Below are 18,519 nucleotides of genomic sequence, written 5' to 3' on the forward strand. Positions count from 1 at the left end.
CAAAACCTTAGTTATAAGCAAGGTAGTTGCTAAGCAAAATGAAGTAAACTATTGGGATTGATTTGAAATCTCCACATACGATTTTGAGAAGTGTGAAATTATGGTGCTCAAGTGCACATCATCTCCCATCTCCCATAGCAATAATATGTATAGTGCTATGATTTTTCACATTATTTCTAAGAACTCTATTGGAATATGTTGCTTATTATATACATGGAGTGAAGATAAAAAACTATAGGCTGTGTAGAGATATTTTTATTGTTTTATTATAAACATTATTAAAAGATTTGTAAGTTTTAATATGACCTAAAATGAATTTTGACCTTCAAAATAATTTGTCTTAAATTATTAAATAATGATACATATAAGTGTAACCATAACAACTATTAGTTAAGAACTATAATATTCTTTACTTGAGTGTAGAATAAAAATTAAGAGACTATAGCATGATCAGAAACACAACATTCGTTACAGTCTAAATTTATAAAACTGATTAATGAAATAATAGTTTTTACAATTTGAAAAAGAATGGACTTGTTTTTTCTGAAATCGATAATGTGAAGAACTTCAGTCTCATGACATATGCGCGAGACATTGGTAGTCCAAAGTGAGAGAAAACAAATAAAAATAGTTAAGATAAAGAAATAATTTACAATTTGGAGCTCTTTGGTGGCACAAGGGCCAGCCAAGTGTTAAATGCATGCCATTAGTTTTACAAGTGTCCTTTTGATACAACTCCACCTGCAATAACACTGAATGAAAATTGATATCCAAATACTAGAATTCACTAGGTGCTATTCTCAGTCTATTGCAGATCAATCAGGCTTGACATCTTTCATTTTTTCCAATATAAGTTGAAGTTCAGCAATTCCAAGTTTGATAACAAGTAACAAAGCGTATAAAGAGTTAAAAAATGACATCAAGTGATAGGCCTCCTTGTGGTCATATGGCATCAACAAAGGAGGATGTACCAGGGGGACCTCTTAGCATGGGATCAAGCCTCATTGATAAGGGGGCCAAGATGCTCCAGACCATGACCCCTATCAAACAGTTTCAACAGGTATATATACATAAATGTTTGGATTTTTTATGAAAATCTATTTCTTGATGTTTGAATACATGTAATTAGTAATCTATTTCTTGATGTTTGAATATTTGGATTTTTTATGGTAGCATGTGTGCACTTGGGCAATATATTCTCATGACATGAGCAGACAGATTGAAACACACCATTATGTTACAAGGGTCAATGAAGATTTCCTCCAATGTGCTGTCTATGATGCAGACTCCAGTGATGCACGTCTCATTGGTAGGATAATCTTATGAGAAAGTTTTACACAATTTTTTTAGATGTTTATTGTTACTTTTTATGGATTTTTGGTATACCCATTGTTGCATCCAAATTAGAACATGGATGCCTTAAATGTGCTATGATTACAAACATCTAAAACATGTTTGTTGTGACTCTAGGTATAGAATTTTGTTATGGTAGCCAGATTAAAACATCGATGCCTCAAAGCACTATGAATAAAAATATCTAAGGTCTATCAGATTGATTAAATTTTAATCAATCAGGGACGCCCATTTTGATTCTGAGATAGAAATCTATGATCCATCTACCTGTCTTGTGATTTCAGGTATAGAATATATTGTATCAGATAGGCTGTTTGAGGCACTGCCTGATGAGGAGAAGCAACTTTGGCATTCCCATTTTCATGAGGTAGAGAACCCTAGTGAAGCACCCACAATACATTCCTACATTTATTATTGTGTGTTATTTCAATATTGATAATGAGACTTTTGTTGATATATAGATCAAATCAGGCCTATGGGTTAATCCTGGGGTACCAGAGATGATTCAGAAGCCAGAGCTGAAGAAACTTGCAAAGAGCTATGGAAAATTTTGGTGTACATGGCAGTTTGATAGAGGTATGTCTAAAACTTAAAGAAGAAAACAAAAAGTATTTTTGTGGGCTTTTAAATTGTTAAATGATTCTAACCTTGGAAAAAATTGGAGATTTTTTTTCACATTTTTAAATTTGTAGGTGATAGACTACCCTTGGGAGTCCCTGCCTTAATGATGTCACCCCAAGATGAGAATTGGGGTCAGATAAAGGAAGATCTTGTAATGAAAAGAGATAAAAAGTACAAAATTTCTACACAAGAGAAGGCAGAGAGCAGAGTTGGGATTGAAGGGCCAGAGAAAATTGATCCCTTGGCTGACCATTGGAGAAAGAATGGAAAAGGTTGGGTGGTGGAAGCCAAAGAAGTTGACATGATTCTCAAAGCAGGCTCTCCCCTCTCAACTTTAAGAGCATCATAAACATAAAATTTCTTAACATTTCATATAACATATGAACGTTGCTCCTTCTCTCTCTTTCTGGTATAAGCATCTTTTAGTATCTAACAAACATAAACTTTCTTAACATTTCATACTACATAGGAAAGTTGCTTCTTCTCTCCCTATGGTATAACCATCTTTTAGCATATACATATTTAGTGATACATTGTACTTGAATATTTGATAGACGGGACATATTAGTAGGTTTTGAGTTTCCAAGCTATGTGATCTACAAGAGTTTAATGGTTTTGGGATATATGTAATTTTAGTATGTATCAGCATGTGTGCCAGTTTTCTTTTATTACTATGAATGGAAAATAGAGACTTCAATCATTATTGTTCTCTTGTTAACATACTGTTGCATTTATATTATCTCATTTACATGAGATTTGCGAGGTGATTGTTTGATATCCTGGATATTTAAGAAAAAAGGAAGATTAATGAACAACATCAGATTTCAGTTCAGCTCATGAATGAATTAATTATGAAATCCAGAAATATCTAAATAGGCTCTTTTCTGAGCCTATGAAGGATTTTCTGTTCTATCTCTATAGCTATGAGATTCTCAATCTTCTTTATAACTTCCTCAATGTCTGCCTTGAACATTTGTTGAAGATATGTAAATCTGAATCTTGAATTTTAAATTTTATACTTTTGCTTTTATTGCAAGTTTTATAAGTTTGAATCTTAATTTTTATACGCTCTTGTTGCCAGCATTGTACAGTGGTTCTTTTACATTGGCTGTGGATCTTTTGCATTGAATTCAAAACAATCTGTACGTGTGTGGTAACATCAATCTTTAGGAGGTGGAAGAGATATAGGACATATGATAAGTGGAATATATTTATTTTTCTTAGGATGAAATTAGTGACATAATTATCTACAAATAAATTAGGCTATGTATGACATTGAATAAGATATAGAAATAGATATGAATTCAAAAAAAGATGGTAATGAAATTAGATTTTTACAGTTGCCAGCGAATCGTTCACATTATCCTTGGATTGATGAACAATAGTCCCAAAAGTAGATTTGATAAAAGTGCCAACTCTAAGGGCCCATCCGGGTTCGAACCGGAGACCTCTTGATCTGCAGTCAAATGCTCTACCACTGAGCTATAGGCCCCTGTTGAAATTATTATATTTCTATGTGTTTTTCTATCTAATACACAACAGACTGAAAAATATACTTGCAATTATTTCTACATCTGACCTTTTAGAATTCTTGGTTCTAAAATTCAATATGTTATTATTATTTTGATCGGTCAATGGTCGGAGCCTTTTCTTTATATTAATAAAATTTACTTACCTTTTCTTTACCTTTTCTTTATATTAATAAAATTAATAAATTACGCCATCCAAATGGACATTGGTAGGAAAGAACGGAGAAGAAAATCTGTTACTCTTTTACACAGGTATATTATAGGGATTTACAAAGATATCTTCTTTTTGTTTGCAAGGCTCGTTGATTGATTGTCTTAAAGCTTGTGATCCGTTCTTGAATTCTTGCAACATAGCCATCACTTACAAACTTTAGGGATACATTAGTGTTAATATGTTAGGATGAAACCTTGCAATTTAGTCACCTTAGACCAGTTTACCCATTTGAAGACTATTCCAAGACCAATTATAAGATTATTCCAAGACCAATTATTGATATCCTATATTTAATGTTCAAAACTTAAAATTGATTATTGATATGCTATATGTAAAGTTCAAAATCTAAAATTTGCTTTCACGTTTCAAAATAGAATAGAAGTTAATTGTCTTAAGATAAAGTTGCTTATTACTATAATATATTGATATGTTACATGAATTAAATACTTCAATTCAACATCTAAACGAGTATGGTTAATATATTTTTTTGAGAAATATACAACTATAGATACAAAAGGCTTATCCCCAACATTCAAACTACAATAAAAGTACTCATAGATTGAAAAAGGTAATCACAGACTAAAGGAGCTAAAGGAGCTTGTAATTAAGGAGTTTTATTGAAAACATAATATCCCTTGCTCATTAATATTAGCACAACATTCAAACTACAATTAAAGTACTCATAGATTGAAAAAAGGTAATCACAGACTAAAGGAGGTTTTAACTACAATTAAAGTACTTATAGATTGAAAAAAGGTAATCACAAACTAAAGGAGGTTTTAATTGAGGAGTTCTATTGAAAACAAGATAACGATTAATCTTGCGGAGGTGGGTTAACTTCATTTCTTCCTCTTTTGGCAAGATAGGTAATTGGAGAAAATTTGCATCCATTTCTTCCTCTCTCGGCAAGATAGGTATATTAGGAAAACTTACATCCAAAACTGAATTTCCATCCCAAGCTTCTATTTCCTCTTTTACAAAATAAATACCCATCTAGCTATTGCTAGCTATTGCTATGTGCTAGTCTAATATGAAAGAAAATAAAGAGAAAGGTAAGATTCCTCTTGACAATAGGAAATCATTTGATCAACCTATTGGAATCTAGGGAAGATACCAATGGGTAGAGAGTGTGGGGCCCATTTGTCGTTGCACGAAAAGCCATGACTGTTAGTGAACATGAAACACCACATAATTAACCACCTGTGGGCAGGGGAGTGCTCACATCACCCAACAATCTCCCCTTCGACGTTCATACCAGGTGCTTACGCGGGTCAGGAAGGCACCGGGGAGATTTGAACCCATGACCAAGCCAAAACAGAGACACCAAAATTATAGTGGTTCATCTAGATATTCTGGATTACATCCACATTACTGTTTCTAAGCAAATCCCTTCACTACTAATCTTGCTCTGTATCTTTTTTGACCTCCGTCTTCCTCTTTGATGCGATAGACTCACTTATTTTTCAATGCTTTACGATTTGTTGGAAGTGGAACCAAATCCCAGGTTTGGTTTGAGTTTAAAGACTCAATTTCATCTCGCATTGCATCCATCCAGAACACTGAATTAATATCAGAACATGCTTGTTTACAAGTTTGGGGCTCTACCTGATCAGAACAGAGAGAAAATAACAGCTAATAGTCATCAAGTTTCCTGGGATGTTTCTTCTCTCTTGTAGACCGCCTTAAATTAATATTGTGCGATGTGGGAACCTCTGGATTTGCAGCCTCTATATTTGAAAATTTTTGTTTTTCAGCCTCTGTGTTTGCAGTAACTGGTAACGATAGGGTAGTAGACGTCATAGTTGGAATAGGAGGCTGGTGAGGCAGCGTATTTGGCAGGGGATTTAAAATGACTTCGACACTAGATTGGGGATGCAGAGGTGACTCTACCAGCGGGTGAGGAGAAGTAGTGTGTAGCGCATGTGGTGGGGGTGACTGTATATAAACCGCAGGGTCTACATCCTCCGTAGCAACATGGGTAATGACTAATGGCATGGTGTGGGAAACCGGTAGGGGTTGCAATGGGAATAGAGAAACCTCTTTTTCAAATGTGAGTTGACTTGTGTGCATGGAGGTGAGGGGAGGAGTTTGTTGAAACATGGAACATGGCAATGGAGTAGTAAGAGATGAACTTACATTTCCTGAAGGCATACCAATAGTGGAGGGATGGAATGTAACGTGAGGAGAACGTGGAACAGTATTGCCATTATCTGATAAATCAAAGTTAATAAAATCATCAGAATTAGACCTCTGATTACTCAAACCTGAGAATACTTTCTCATTAAATACAACATCCCTGCTCTATATTACTTTTTGAGTGATTGAATCCCATAACCGGTAACCAAATTGATCTTCACCATACCCCAAAAATATACAATGTTTAGATTTAAAATCCAATTTTGTTCATTGTTCTTTAGGAACATGAACATACGCATCACACCCAAAAACTCGTAAATGAGAATAGGAAATCCTCTTACCAGTCCACCGTTCTTCTGGAATGTCAAAATCTAAACATGACGAAGGAGCTCTATTTATTAAATAGATCGCTGTATTACAGGCCTCTGTCCAGAATTCTTTCCCCAAACCAGCATTTGATAACATACATCGAGCTCTTTCTAAAATAGTCCGATTCAACCTCTCAGCTGCACCATTTTTTTGAGGTGTATACAGGACTATTTTAATCCTCCGAATACCATTATCTGCACAAAAATTGTCAAACTCCGTAGAACAAAACTCACCACCATTGTCTGTTAATAAGCATTTTATTTTTCTTCCAATTTGATTTTCCACCATAGCCTTAAAAACTTTAAATTTTGAAAAAACTTTAGATTTGTTATTCAACATATAAATCCAAACTTTTCAAGTGAAATCATCAAGAAATGTGACAAAATATTTAGCACCACCAAGAGATGTTACCTCCGTAGGACCAAAAACATCAGAATGCACAAGTTCTAATTGAGAAGATTTCTTCTCATGACCCGTCCTTATAAAGCTGGTGCAATTTTGTTTGCCATAAAGGCAATGCTCACATAACTGTAAATCAACCGATTTTAGACCCGGAAGTTGGTCTCTACGAAGCATAACTTCAAGACCTATTCTGCTCATATGATCGAGCCTCTTATGCCAAAGTTCAACATTACTATCCACAACCGCCATGGCTGCTCCTACTTCACCATGACACTCTAATGTGTACAAAATTCCAGTTTTCTGCCCTTTTGCTAAAATTAATTGACCTTTTGACACTTTCCATGAAGCTAAATCAAAACTAACATTGCAGCCTTGTGTATATAACTGAATAACAGAAATCAGATTACGCTTAAGTGTAGGTACATGCCTAACATCTTTTAAAATCCATTTGCTCCCATTTTTCAATGACAATAAAATGTCCCCTTTTCCCACTATGTCACATTCTTTATTATCCCCAAGAAAAACTTTACCAAACATGCCTTCTTGGTAATTCATGAAAACACTCCGACATGGAGTTGCATGAAATGAGGCACCGGAATCAAGGACCCACGAATTTGAATTTGTGTCACCAGCTGCAAGTACCAAAGCTTCATCAGTTGCAGCATTAACTCCATCATTTATGACTTTATTTTGAGCCTTCTTGTAATGCCAACACTGCTTCTTTGAGTGCCCTAGTTTTCCACAAAACCAACAAGACCCATTTCTTCCTCTCGATTTGGAGTGATGGCTCGATCTTCCTCTTGCATTACTATTATTATTATTATTTCTTCCTCTCTCTTGACTTCTACCTCTATTGCTCGTGCTCACAACTATAAGAGCATCACCAGAAGAGGGTTCTTGATGCTTCCTTCGCATGTCTTCACTAAGAAGTGTGGCTGCAACTTCATCGAATTTCAATTTGGTCTTGGCTGCAACTGAAGTGCTCACAGCCATTACTACACCTTCCCAGCTGTTTGGAAGTGAACATAGTAAAATAATAGCTTTGATTTCATCATCTAATGGTATACCAACTGAAATGAGTTGACTGGCCAATGTCTTAAACTCATTCAGATGATTCGACATTACTCCCCCTTCTTTCATTTTTTAGATTATATAGCTTATTCATTATAAAAACTTTATTCGAATTAGAAGGTATCTCATACAATGAAGATAATTTCTCAACTAACTCTTTAGTTGTCTTCTCAGCTGAAACGTTAAACAACACATTACTTGAGAGTGCCAAGAAAATTGTTGCCCTTGCTTTCAAATCCAGTTTTTCTCGGTCTTCGTTTGACAATGATCCTTTTCCCTTTGTCTTACCAAGCAACGCAGGTTGTAAATCTTGCTTGATGAGCAAAGACTCTATCTGCACTTTCCATAGCCCAAAGTTTTGCCCAGAAAACTTTTCAATCTTCCATTTTTCTGCTTCATCCATGGTGCCTGCAAAAAAAAAACTTCACCGATTTCCAAAAAAAAAATTGAACGAGCTTAACCAAGCTCTGATACCAATTGTGGGGCCCATTTGCCATTGCACCAAAAGCCATGACTGTTAGTGAACATGGAACACCACATAATTAACCACCTGTGGGCAGGGGAGCGCATCGCATCACCCAACAGAGAGGAATGAGTTGCCTTTGGTCTATGGGAATATCATAATGACATGGCCTACAAATGAAAATGTCATTACTGATACCAATATACTCCAGTTTGAATAACCATTTACATAAGGTAATGATATGCAATTTGTCTACTACCATTAAACAAGACATGGCCAAAAACATTGTAGGAATGTCACTAAGAACTCGATACTAATCTGTATTGTGGACGAATTCCTTTCCTAAGACTTAGAACAATGATTTTTAATCATGAATCGAGAGATTTGTAAGACAATTGAGAGACGCCAATTAGAAATGGGCTCATCAAAAGTGGTTTGGGTTGTTTGTTCCTTCAGTTTGATAAGAGAATTCATAGTGGGGACTAAGATTCAAAATAATGCAAAGGGAATAAATAGAGGATCGAAGAAATAGCGCGAGGGGGGGAGAGGAAGGGGAAAAAAAGACACTTCAAATAAACCTAAAGCTATACAACTACTACAAAGGCAGATACTAGCCCATAAAATAAAGCACCAAACAGAGAGGAACACATATAGGAAGAAAGAGAAAACTAAAAGGGCAAGGAACATCATAAGAATAGTTGGGGGGGACCTAAAAGGACAAGAACCATAACCAAAGCACATACCACCCATCAATAGACAAAAACCATAAAATAAAAAAGCCAAAAAATACAAAACCCATAATCTAAACTTGAGCCAACAACTAATGATTTACAATAAAATTAATAATTAAAATACCTAAATTGTTTAACAGTATGATTTAAAAACTAAAAGCATGCATTCTTCAAAATAAACTATATTAACCCATCAATAATGAGCACACCTAAAAAACTTAAAGATAAAGTACTTTGTTATGGGATTCGTCTGATACAAGCCAAAAATAAAAGTACGGTTCTAAGAGAGGAAGGCTTGCTTGAGTCCAAAAAAATATTAAGCTACTTAATAATTAGATAATAAAGTTTCTACATTAACTAAATTAAACAAGCTAGGATGAAGCACCAAACCAAAATATTAATTATGTTCTTCAATCTTCAAATAAACTATAATGAGGTTGTCAACCTCATCGATGTCAAATGCTCTGGTTTCTAGAGATAACACGAAGGTCATTTTCTCCCTACTAGATTTGTTGTAATTTGGTAGAGAGAACTTAAGCTTATTCAAGTATGAGAAGTCAATATCAGTCTCGATGTAGGAATCAAAAATCCTGAGATAGTTAAGGAGAAAGTCTCAATTTTGGTTTTCCACAATGCCTCTCCACCTGAGTAAGAAATGGATGCTTGCTAACATTTTTGGCCATTCCTTGTTGAAAAGGGATTGATCTTTGATATGAAAAATGGGACGCTTGGGAACAATGACATGAGTGAAGCTACCAAGGGGTAAGTGATGTAAATTTTAGGAGAGGGGATTTGCAAATTCATATCAATGCCAAGGATTGCATGTTTTATCCCTTCTAGCCAAGTAGGGTCGAACAAATTGTGACATAGTCAAATAATTTCCCATTGACCAACTTGAGCCTTAGCTAGGCAAGCTATGAAGGCACCTAGAATGAAATTGTTGGTACACCAAGTGAAATCATAATTTTTTACTTTTTCTCCTTAGACCCTATCAATGGCTACCCTGGTCATGTCATCTACTGGGTTGAGAAGCCTATTCTAGCGTTTAGGCTTACACTTCCCTCTAAATGCCATTGTCCCAATTTTAGAAGCAAGGTATAAGTTGATAGTTGACTCCATCCTAACTTATTGTACTAAAATCTCAAAATCACTTGTTTCTATAACCTACATGCCAAATGTTGTGGAATTAGATAGGGTACAAATACTCATCTATATGTAGATATTTTCTGACCCTCTTAGAACCGTCTAGCTGGTATTTTATTAATAGATAGACGTGTAAGTCTTATTTGAAAAGTGAATTGTAGAAATAATGATTTTGGAGTAGGAAAGGATATTAGTTTAATAATGATTAAGGCGTAGTTGTTATAATATGGTTAATGGTAATGGTATGGGATCGGGGATGTCTATATATCTATAGTAAAGAATTGAGGGGACAAGTAATATAACTAAATAAATAACTGTGATATAATAAAATACTACCAATTTTCAGGTTTAAATAGGCTAAGACTATGCTATGAATCAATATTCAATAATGGAATCTTCACCCATGACTCCTCGGTTGGCTAACTGGTTTGCTTCTTTGTTGCCTTCTCGATATATATGTTGGATTCTAATATCTTCTAACTTATCTAGAAGAGGCAATATGGTTTCTAGTTTAGAATTAGTGTCTAGTTTGGAGTAGAGTATTTTTCTCAAAGCGTTTAGGATAATCTAGGAGTCTCCTTCAATAACTAACTTTTTAATACTCTTTTGTAGACTTAATTAGTTTCAATCCTTCTTTTAGAGAATGTTATTTGTTGTGATGCCTAGAAATTTTGATCTTTTTACAATCCACTTGCCACCATCTGCATGTATAATAGAACCTATTCATTCTTTGCAAATTTCAATATGTTATTGATACACATTTGGATGATTTATATAATTTAGTTACCTACTTTTAAATAAAATTTAAAAATGTAATATTAGGATCTATAGACTCTCACGGTTTAAATATCTTGTGAGTAGATAATGCGGGTAGATAATGCTTGATGTAGTGCTCTAAGCTCATCAAGCATTATCTAAATTTAAAAAATTAGTTTTTTTAAATCCCTAAATATTTTTTCCTTTATATTTCAAATTTTATTTTAAGTTTTTAAAAACAAGTCTTTTTTAATAGTATACATTTTAATGAGATATATCTTCTAATATACATTTTAATCAAATATTCTACTCTTTCATTTAAAGTTTTTTAAAAAAAGTCTTTTATAATAATATATATTTTAATCAAATATTACTCTTTCTTTAAGAAAGTAGATTAATATTTGATAACAGAAAAATTGTTTGATTTGATCTAGTTTTCAGATATTGAATTTAGTTTTCAGATTATTGTTAATTTTTAAAATAAATTTTAATTCTTATATCCAAAAAAAGTACTAAAAATGTTTTTAAAAAAATCATAGAAAAATTGTTTGATTTAATCTAGTTTTCAGATATTTGATATTGTTTAAGATTATTGTTAATTTTTTATATAAATTTTGCTTTTAATACAAAAAAGAGTATTGAAAATATTTTTCAAAAAAGAATGGCGAAAATTACTCATACATAAATAGATTATTTATTTTCTATTTTTAAAATTGCTTACAAATAGAAGAATATTTATAAAGAATTATTTACTTTCTATTTGTAAAAATTCTTACAAATAGAAGAATATTGATAATAGAACTTGGAGTAAAAATTTCATTAGCATACCTCTGTAATGTAATATAGGAATATCTACATGAAAAGTTGATGTCTCAAAAACCAAAAATAAATTGATAAATACATGGAAGTTATAAACCATATGATTGATAAGAGTATACTAAAGAAATCATCATCATTGTTCAAATTTGTGTTCAAGTTCCTTTTATAGATGAAAACTCAAAAGAGATTATAATAGTAGAGTTAGAAGATAATATCTTCTCAAGGGAATTTTCATTGAGGATTGCATGTGAAATTCTCGAGTCCGTCGTAGAAGATGAAGTGTGTAATTGGAGTGCAAAAATTGTATCATTATTTTTTATAGTGATGTTCTTGGTTGGAAGTCTATGTTAAATAAGGTGTGTTTTGAATATTCCTACTTTTAGATATTGTATCTATTGATGTTTTTGATAAGTAGCTTAACAAGGCGGGTTGGGGGGTTGATATTTATATAACTAAGTTTTTAAGGTGAGAAATTAAGTAATCAACATGTTCTAGCTAAGAAGAAATAAATGTAGCATAAATATTAGAAGCCTACATTTAAAGGAAGGCTAAACTCACATCGTAAGAGAAGATAAGCTAGAGTTCGATGAATAATTATTCCTAGTCATTGGACAACTATCCAGGCGATACTATCTTTAGGATTCTCAATAAGGGAAACTCTACTAGGACAGTTGCCAACACAATGGCCAAAGTGTCGAGGAGGCTAAGTAGTGTCAACAGAGACTTGTTGAATAAAACAAAAAGTAGTAGGGTTAGAATGGGTCACAATGTCATAAAGGGTTTCACTTATAGAAGTAGGGGAAACATCTAGGGCTATAGAAGGGACATACTTGAAAGAGTCGTAAGAGTTTGATTTTGATCAACAACATGAGAAACATCTAGATTTTTCATCAAGGTTTCATCCTCGTAAATAGATTGAGAATAAAAAGCATAGATTGTCAAATGATCAACGCTTGCAACTCTCCATCAAGTAGCAATGCCTTTTTGATGTAGGAGAGAAAAATGTTTAAATCCATGACCTCTCCCCAACTATCAACACAACATCTCGAGGAAGTGGTGTATTTTTTGATGGTGATATTATAATTGCTATCACATTAGTTCACTATGCTATAAAAACTAGAGTATATCAATATAATAGTTTCACGAGTTCTAAGTTCAATTCATACAAGTTTGGGTGTTTTACTGACTAGTTTTATTGCATTTCTTAGTTAGTTTGATAAAAGATTATTTTAATGTTCAATTTTTTATATTTGTGTTCAAATCTATCATTATCATTGAAAATTTAAGACATTAAACATAACTCATTTATCTTTTAAATGAACAATATCATGTTGATCACCTTTTTTCTATCCTCTTTTAAATGCCAATTTTTTTTTGAGTAATTATATCATTTTTATGTCAATCATTAGACAATAACAAAAGGGATCTTATCAACACTGCAATAAAATGTAGATTTAATGAAGTATATTAAGTAACAAGTCTATAAATGATTAGGAAAGTAATGGTTCCTAGAGGTTTTCTTTGCTCAAATGAACAAAATCTTAGATATCAAATTCTTATAGGTATTTTATGTCTTTATTTAGCTTTCACAAACAACATTCATAGAAATTTTTTCCCTCCAATAATAGTCATATTTGGGATTTTGTTAAAATAAAAATATTTTTATCATAATTAAATCATTTGTGACATTGACAAAAACTTTGAGGATTGGGTATTAATTTTAATCATGACATTTTCAAAGCCTTGTACAATATATGCATGAGTGCCTTAAATTTATGCATTAAGCCTTGTGGTTGAACATTTTGTAGTTAATTCATATAATTTGTGTGCCTTGGTAGATAAAGGGAGCCTAATTCTACATCATTACTTAGTGACATTATTTTTTTTCCTCTTTTAACATCTTCTTATTATTTGTTAACCAGAACCATTGACATGATAATCATTATTTTTATATGTTATTTGGAGAACACAAATATTTCTACTTATTGAAGTATACGATGATTAAAAGATGAAATTATAAAAGAATGAAGTTTAGATAACTGAGAGGGCAAGGGTGAATCATGTATCCTTAGGTCCTTAAATCCATTTTCACAATCTTAAACTCTTAATACTTCCATATCATTAGCTCGGTAAACATATCGGACATTATAATCCAAAATAATAAATGCTTTTCAATTAACTATCAATGTCATTTTCTTCATTTACCAAATAGCAGAGTTAACTTCCAATTTCTACCGAATCGCAACAATAAGTAGTAAGCATGAAAAAAATGAAACACAATAACCATCCATACAATTTGACACAAGTATTTAACGTGGAAAGCTTGGAATGGAAAAAACCACTTAGGAACTGACAACCCAAAATAATCACTCTTTTGAAGTGAGCTCTGTTAGGAGCCTACCTCATTAAAGGTTACATACACATCATTATATTTGACCCTGTTAGAGGATTTTAATCAAAGATCATCTAGACCTTATCACTCCATGAAACTTCTCTAGTGGTCTACTCTAAAGGACTTAAAAACATAACTATTGAATGTTACCACATAGGATTTTACAAGACTATTAGGTCCAATTAGTTAAGAGATTTTTCTATTGCAAAGGTTGAAATGTAACAATGAAATGATCTATTAGGTTTAGCACTATCCTGCTTCTTCATATCATTTTTCATCTCTATTTCTTTCTTTTGTCAATCCTTTAGATCCTTTTTCTAGCCGATTCACTCAACTATCCATCCACTTAACACTTCTCTTGCTTGATATTTATAATGCAACTCACTTGGTTATCCTTTGGCTATGAACATTTCCCTCATCCCTTAAATAGTAATCTCTCTACTTTATGAATCCATCTAATCCATCTATTTTTTTGCTTAAACATATCTATTAGATCTTCATTTAGCTCAAGTTCATTGAATCTAGACACTCGGTTGATACTCTTCCACATTGAAGTTTGTGCTCACTCTAAAAATAGTAAATCTCATTCATTAGATCTTTGTTGAATTTCTCCATTCATTGATCTCATAACTAACTTCATCCTTATCATTTAGACATCTCAAACATTCTCAATTTTCATCAAATGTCGATCTTGGATTTTGTCTTTACTTTTCTATTTTTTCTTTCCACACCCAGTTCACACTATGTCTTTCTCGATCAATACTAGGCTTGGTTAAAATTAACTTTTCTTAGTTAATACTACACTTCCTTCTTCTTTCTTCAAGTGCTCGATGACAACTATAGTAGCTCAACTAAAATTGAGATTCTTCTTTCACCGACCAAATTGTCTAACTCAGGGAAATTTTCTTACACATGATTTTAACACTTACTCAAATCATGTAAAACAATCAAATCAATAGTATACTATCATAGTCTAACTCATTCAAGTATGCATTGAATACCATACACTTATCACTTACATCATTATACTTTTTTCAAATTCTCTTCATCAATTAAATGATCTAAGACTCTACTGAATTAGCACAATGTCTCACCAACTAAGGCTTGACATCAATGACAACATAACATCTGATATGAATCTTTCACATACATTAATATCATCACTAGTTGGGATTAACATTTTCCCCCTTTGGAATTGATGGAAACATAATTTACATATTTTGAAATTTCTAAACAAATAATTCCATAACATTACATTATGAAACAAATAAACCATCAAACCATAAATCTTTTTAGCTCTAACTTTTTTGGTTATCTACAATCTTTTTAGTCTCTATATTAGGTTCTATGTCTATTTGTAACTTTCTCCATTCATTCAACATATTCATACATGATCTTCCCCTTTTATTATATTTCATACTTTTGTTTCTTGTTCATATTCTCAATATTTCTCCCCCTGTGGGTGTATTCTCATCAGTTTGGATTCTCTCCTTCTTTACTGATTCAATCATTTTTTTAAATCTTCTTATTGATTCTCCCCCTTTACTCATTTTATCCTCTTACTGGTTCTCTCCCATTTTTAGACATTCTCTCCCCCTTTAACAATAATACCAAAGATAAATATAAGCTCCAAGTAGAAACTCATAAAACCTTTTAGTTATACCTTATACCTTATATGTACTAATAACATCATCTTCATTATAGTCATTCTTTCATAACTCTATAAGAAACTTCCTAAAGCATGAACTTGTGTATCAAATCCGCAAAGATAACTTATTTATACCTTACACCTTATATGTATTGAATTTATGCAACACACATATTTGCTTAGTGAATCTTGGATAGGGGAAGCACCCCTAACTCACCTCTTAGATACTCAATAGAATCCGTAGGTAATGGCTTAGTAAATGTATATGCAATTTTCTCCTTTGAATTTACATACTCCAATCTAACTTATTTATCTTGTACTTTCTCCCTCATGTACTGATACTTGATAGATATGTGCTTGTTTTTTGGCATGCGTCACATGTTTCTTTGAAATATGTATAGCGCTTGTGTTGTCACAATAGATAGTTTTTGGTTCAATTACTTCCTCTTTCATTCCTTCCAACAATTTCTTAATCCAAAATATATTTGAACAATTAATAACATTAACAACATGCTTAGCTTTGATATTAGACTAGGAAATACAAATTTTCCTCCTGTTCAACCATGTAATTAGTCTTTCTCCTAAAAAGAAAGTTCCACCACTAGTGCTCTTTTTGTCATCAACATTTTGAGCCCAATCTGCATTAGTGTAGACTCTCAACTCAAAATCATCTTCTTTCTCATACCATAGTTCATAGTCTTCTATTCCTTTTAGATATCTGAATATCTTCTTTAAAACAGTCATGTGTGTTCCTTAGGATTAGATGAAAATTATACAACTATTTCAACTGCATGTGCAATATCAAGTTTTTTGTGTACAACATATTGTACTTTCCAATCATTGATATGTTCTATGAATCATTCACTTTAGTAATGTCATCTTCTTTAGATAATTTGTATCTAGTTATCATAGGTGTACCAACTGGCTTTGACTCATCCATACAAAAATTATTCAATGTCTCCTTAATATACTTAGACTGAGTCACTTATGTTCCTCCTTGAGTTTGATGAAATTGTAAACCAATGAAAAACTTAGTCTCACAAAACATAGACATTTCAAACTCTTTACTCATCTAATAAGCCAATGATTTGCATAACAAATCATTCCCACCAAATATTATATCATCAACAAATATTTCAGCAATCAAGACTTTCTTACCAATTTCACTTTTCAAATACAGATTATTGTTTTCACTAGTTCTAAAAAATCTAATCTTAATCAAATATGGATGCAATATTTCATACCATGCTCTTAGTGCTCGATTTAACTCATACATTGCTTTGTTTAGTTTACATACCAGATTCCTTTCATTTGGCTCCACAAGTCCTTTAGGTCGATCAATGTAGACTTCTTCTTCTAGTATTCCTACATTCAAAAAAGTTGATTAAACATCTATTTGATAGACTTTTAATTTTTTGGAAACAACATATGCAAGTAAAGTTCTATCTTCTTCCAATCTAGCAACATGTGCAAAGGTCTCTTCATAGTCAATACCGTCTTCTTGGGAATAACCTTTACAAACTAGTCTGATCTTGTTTCTCACATCCTCTTCTTTCTCATTCAATTTGTTCATGAATATCCATTTGGTTAAAATCACATTCTTGTCTTTGTGTCTAGTCCTCGGTACCAATGTGCATGTATTTCTCTTTTCAATCTGATCTATCTCCTCATTTATTGCATTGATCCAATCATCATTATCAAGTGCAACTTTCACAATTCTTGGCTCAAATTCAAAAGTCAAACATGTATTATCCTTCAATTTAATGTTTGTCATAAATCTAGCACTCTTATATCCAATTATTTGATTATTTGAATGATTTCTTCTCACATATTTTTCTAAAATAGGCTTAGTTCAGTGGTTTCTAGCATTATCTTCACTTGGGCGGGGCTCAACATTCTACTTGGGTTGTTCTATCTGTGGCTCAGGTAATGCAAGCTATTTCTTGGTGTCTTTTTTGTTGTTTCTCAATGTACCTTTGCAATGACTTAGTTTGGTGTTCAGGTGTAGTATAAGGTGCATCATCATAGACATACACACATTTTTTGTCAACCTCAAGTTCTTTCTTGCTCTCCTCATCATTCTTATCAGAAAACTCATCCATTATAACATTTTTAGTTTCAATCATTTTGTTAGTTACTTTGTTAAAATACTTGTAAGTCTTTATCCTAGTAGAGTAACCTAGAAATATACCTTCATCGCCTTTAGAATCAAACTTTCAATTCCTTTCATATTTATGAATATAACACCTACTTCGAAATATTTTTAAATAAATTACATTGGTGTATGACCATGCTAGAGTTCATATGGTGTCTTGTTTGTTCCCTTCCTTAACTAAACTTAGTTGAGAGTATAGACAACAATTCCAATAAATTCACTTCAAAATATTTTTGCAAATCCTTTTTCAATCATTAGTGTTCTAACACAATCAACAATTTCATCTTTTGTAACTCTATTATGTTATGGTATTCTAGGGATAGGCAACTATTTCTTGATTCCATGCTCAATACAAAAGTTAATGAATTCATCAAATGTAAACTCACCACCTCTATTATGTCTCAAGCATTTCAGTTATTTACTAATTTCCTTTCCAACTCTAGCTTTGTACCATTTGAACATATCAAATGCATAAGATTTCAACTTCAGAAACATATCTATCATCATTCTAGAATAATCACCAATAGATAGTATGACATAATTGTCTCCATGGTAACTCTCTTTCTTAGGTCCACATAAATTAGTATGTACTGATTCAATAATATCATTATAGATGGATGTTATTTACTAGCAAAACTGGACTAACTCATTTTACTAAGTTGACATTGTTTACACATGGCATTGTCAGGTTTATGCAAGTTTGGTAAGCCTCTAACT

The 18,519-nt window shown here is 32.5% G+C and overlaps 1 protein-coding gene and 1 non-coding gene across 2 annotated transcripts; one reads left to right on the forward strand and one right to left on the reverse strand.

Moving 5' to 3' along the window:
* The first annotated feature begins 787 nt into the window (after positions 1-787).
* Positions 788-2,729, forward strand: LOC149550070 (oil body-associated protein 2C-like). The gene is made up of 5 exons (XM_089795013.1): positions 788-1,060; positions 1,174-1,309; positions 1,638-1,720; positions 1,815-1,929; positions 2,046-2,729. The coding sequence occupies exons 1-5, from the start codon at positions 914-916 to the stop codon at positions 2,321-2,323; spliced, it is 759 nt and encodes a 252-aa protein (XP_089651139.1). The 5' UTR covers positions 788-913; the 3' UTR covers positions 2,324-2,729.
* A 665-nt stretch (positions 2,730-3,394) lies between these two features.
* Positions 3,395-3,466, reverse strand: TRNAC-GCA (transfer RNA cysteine (anticodon GCA)). The gene has a single exon. It is a non-coding gene; the product is annotated as a tRNA-Cys (tRNA).
* Between the last annotated feature and the right edge of the window lie 15,053 nt (positions 3,467-18,519).

This window comes from Cupressus sempervirens, chromosome 7 (genome assembly GCF_028749045.1).
Source record: "Cupressus sempervirens isolate cs-2001-9-10 chromosome 7, ASM2874904v1, whole genome shotgun sequence".
Lineage (NCBI taxonomy): Eukaryota > Viridiplantae > Streptophyta > Pinopsida > Cupressales > Cupressaceae > Cupressus > Cupressus sempervirens.